Source organism: Anarrhichthys ocellatus, unplaced genomic scaffold, assembly GCF_004355925.1.
Source record: "Anarrhichthys ocellatus isolate YVR2014 unplaced genomic scaffold, GSC_Weel_1.0 scaffold5, whole genome shotgun sequence".
Classification (NCBI taxonomy): domain Eukaryota; kingdom Metazoa; phylum Chordata; class Actinopteri; order Perciformes; family Anarhichadidae; genus Anarrhichthys; species Anarrhichthys ocellatus.
The window spans coordinates 1,681,106-1,684,875 of NW_022280035.1; the positions used below are offsets into that span (position 1 = coordinate 1,681,106).

General features: G+C 43.5%; 1 protein-coding gene across 1 annotated transcript in view; it reads right to left on the minus strand.

Moving 5' to 3' along the window:
* Positions 1-3,005, minus strand: part of ren (renin) — a 4,091-nt gene extending 1,086 nt beyond the window's left edge. Inside the window, exons 1-6 of the mRNA XM_031845370.1 lie at positions 2,929-3,005; positions 2,426-2,570; positions 1,892-2,015; positions 1,011-1,129; positions 691-887; positions 116-238 (exon numbers count right to left, since the gene is read on the minus strand). Of these exons, the coding sequence (XP_031701230.1) occupies positions 116-238; positions 691-887; positions 1,011-1,129; positions 1,892-2,015; positions 2,426-2,570; positions 2,929-3,005 (785 nt within the window). The remainder of the gene's footprint in view (positions 1-115; positions 239-690; positions 888-1,010; positions 1,130-1,891; positions 2,016-2,425; positions 2,571-2,928) is intronic.
* Positions 3,006-3,770: the final 765 nt, after the last annotated feature.

The following is a 3,770-nucleotide window of genomic DNA, read 5'->3' on the forward strand; positions in this document are numbered from 1 at the left end:
CACACACACACACACACACACACACACACACACACACACACACACACACACACACACACACACACACACACACACACACACATACGCTGTATAATGTGTGAAGCAAATGTCTTACCCTTTCATGGTAACTTCCCATTTGCCTGTCTCTCTGGTGTCCATATAATTAAAGTTTCCAGTGTAGTAGTTCGGGTCGGTGCCACCGAGGACCAGCTCTCCACCTGGGGAGTGTTTTGGGTCCCTGCAAACCATAAATAAATCACCTTTAACGCCATTTTTCTTCCCTGATTTTCAGTGTTTTCCATCTATGGTTGCATTCTCCCATAGTTTAGTTCTATGACCTCTCGTTCTTGTGAATGTTCTCCAGAAACTCCCAGGGAACCCATTATCATCATCATTCTTCTCCAACTGTTTCCTTTTCCCTTATCTCACCATAATAAATGAAGCACTACTTTCTCAAAAGACCCTCTTGTCTCACTCATGTTTAAAAAAAAAAGCTCATTAGCGTTTATAATATTAGAATATGGTAATAGTATACTAATGATGATTACTTCTGCAAGTAGGAAAAAAATCATTTTTTTCTGTCATTAGGTTCCAATAGTCTTCTGAATCTCAACATAATGTTCTCCTCTGCAGAGCTGACTCCGGACCAAACGACATAGCAGGTGGAAGAGGTCGGTGGACTCAACCCACCTGCTGTAGTAGATGGAGAACACCTCTTCCTTGAGGACATGCTGAGACATGATGCGGTCAAACACGGGAGTGATGCCATCGATGGCCACGTTGGGGTAACCCATCCCCAGTACTCCGTCGAATTTGGCGAAGATGAAAGGCATGGCCGACAGAGAGGCCGCTTCAGCAAACACCTGCACCACCGGGATGCCACCAACCTGCATAAACAAGCTGAGGATCAAAGGTCGGAAGTGTAGCCCGTGAGAGGATATTAAAGCAACAATTTATGTAGAGAAGAGAGCCCTTTCATCTTTTTAACCGGAGATTATTTATGAACTCACCACGACCACATCCTCGCTCAGAAATCCCCTGATATTTCCAGAGGCGTACTGGATGGAAAACCCAGTTCCGTTCTCAATGTAAGTCCGAGACTTGGAGGCATCGTACCTGTTGTGAGTAACTAAAAGTTCAAAATGCATTTGAGTCGTGAAACAAACAAAATATTTTCTCCAACATATCATTTATTTGAAAAAAAAAACAACATACATTTAATTTGTTTAATCCTGTAACAGCAGATTTAATTTTTTGCCCACTTGGGGGCAGCGTAAACAAGTTAATATGGCTAACTTGTTAGCAAACGTTTGAGGCAACATTATCATTCATGTGGAGTCGTGGTTCACATGCCAAATGTGAGCCCAATTTTTATCCTCCTTTTTGGTCTCCACCAACTCCTGAGGGAAACATCTGACTCTTTATCTGTTAGCTGTTCCACTTTTTTCACCGTTTAGTCGCAAACTGTGTCTGTCTATTTGGTGCTGAGTATACAGTTGTTGTTTTTTGTTGGAAACAGCTGCCGGCATTTTTCTGTTGCCTCTCAGCGGTTCTCAACCTGGCGACTGCTGAGCTGGCGGCTAGCAGCTCATGGTGCTAACAGCTCACGGTGCTAACAGCTCACGGTGCTAACAGTGCAAACTACGGCAAAAGCACGCTCATGTGCACTAAAAGCATGCGCGGTCGGCCCGGCTATGTCAACAAAGAACAACGAAGCTCGGATAACATCACACACAGAGGGGGAGTGAATTCCGTCTCTGCTCAGGTAGACGTTACTCCAATATATCTTTACATAGACAGTAGTTGCTTGCTGCTATTTTGATGCTCTGAATGTCGAATTTAGCACCTTTAAGTAAATGTTGTTTTCTGGTTTGTGTGTGTGGACACTTACAACAGGCAGTGGAGAAAGGTGAGCAGCTTTGCGAAGGCACCCACAGGTTTGATGAGCCGGTATCAAACACCACGTTGAACATCTGGGCCGGAGAGCCGATACTAATTTCCCCAAAGTACTGAGTCTGTGCGGGATAAACAGTAAAAACAAACATTTCTAATGAAGCAATTTCTGACTTTCCTAAACCGGCTTATGCTGTTATGATGGGGATATAATTATCTCTTTGAAAACTTTCTTTTCCTTGTGCTGTTAGATACAAATTTAATTTGAAGTCACGAAGTACAAGATTGAATGAGTATGACTCCTACAAAGAGAATATTCCAATCCAAAGTCATTTGGACCTGCAGTTTTACTCTCGGATATGTGCTGAAGCCTCTTTGATGAACGGCTGCTTTGGCCTTCAAGACACTAAAATACTAAAACAACAAATTCAGTTACCTTTGTCTCCGTACATTTAGATTTGGTCCCAAATGCATGACCTTCATCAACACACATAAACTTCCTTTAAAAATATAATATGCAAAATTGTCTCACGTCCAAGTAGTTGGTTAGAGGAGTGGGAACAGTCCCGTTGTTGTCGTCTGTGCTCTTCTGGGCCAACTCAGTCAAGACCTGCTCTGCAGAAACTCCCATCTGGCTCAGTGTCTCTCTGATAGAGGGCATCTTCTTCAGGGAGATTCTGGAAACAATACAGACAAACGAGACAATTGAACTCCAGTTGACACAAACTAAAGGACCTGCGTTTGTCTGTAGGAATTCCATAGCACTTAATTTATCAGGCTGTACATCAGCCCTCATACGCCGGGTCGTCATCCCAGTATGATAATGAAAGCACAGACTGCTTTGCTCTCAAGCGCATAGCCAGAAAAATGAACAAAATCACATGTTAAGCCAATACTGAAAACATTAACTTTAATAATGAGCAAATAAAAGTCATTTGTTTTCATGTCTTTGTTTTCTTTGTTGGTTGCCGTCATATCTTTTTCCTGTATAGTAAAACCTCGCCGCAGTACTGTACGAAGGAATAAAGTTCTCACCTTCTCAATGCATGGCTGGAGGTCACGGTGGATGTCACAGCAACCAAACACATCCAGTAATTCATCAGTTGTGCCATGTTGAATTCACCGATGATTGGCGGAAAACACAAGCCAGCGATGAAGTCTGTAATGCAAAGGTGACTTTCCCGGTTATGCGAATATTCCACGTTTATTATAATCGCAGTTTTTGAAACCTGCCCGTCTCTCTTTCTGAAGGACCCTCGACTCTCTTTATACCATATGCTCTTCTCTGTCCTCCCACCCGTGGCCCACTAGCTCTGGCTGGGAGCTCTGCTGGAGGTATACCACTTGAGAAAAAAAGCTCCGCTTCCCTCCTCCCAACCCCCCTCCACCCTTCTGACTTGGTCACACAACCCCTGCTGTGATAAACAGGTCCCAGTGACAGGTCTGAGCTTTGACCTTTTGTAAAAAAAAGAAAAAAAACACTGAAGACAGAAAGCAGGGGTGCAGAGCTCCTGAGATTGCTGACATCGGTGGGATGGACACCTTGTCTGCAGGGCTGTGAGAAGCTTTTAGAGGGATTGAAACATGTTCTGAGCTGTTGGGGAAGATTAGTTGGATGTTGCTTGCCTAAAAGTCACTTTAAAACGTCATGATGCATCCTCTACGGTGGAACGGCCAATTTCGTGAGAATGTTTGAGTTAAAATGTGGATTGCAGTTTTGTGCTGCAGTTGATAACAGTTATCTCGTCTTGTCTCATTTTCCCACAGCCGTCAATGCCTTATCTGTGAAGCAGATAGAGTTTTACACCTCTCTGCTGACCCTGCTAGATTTCTTTTATCATGCAAAGTCCACTGCAGCCTGTGCACCACTTCAGTAT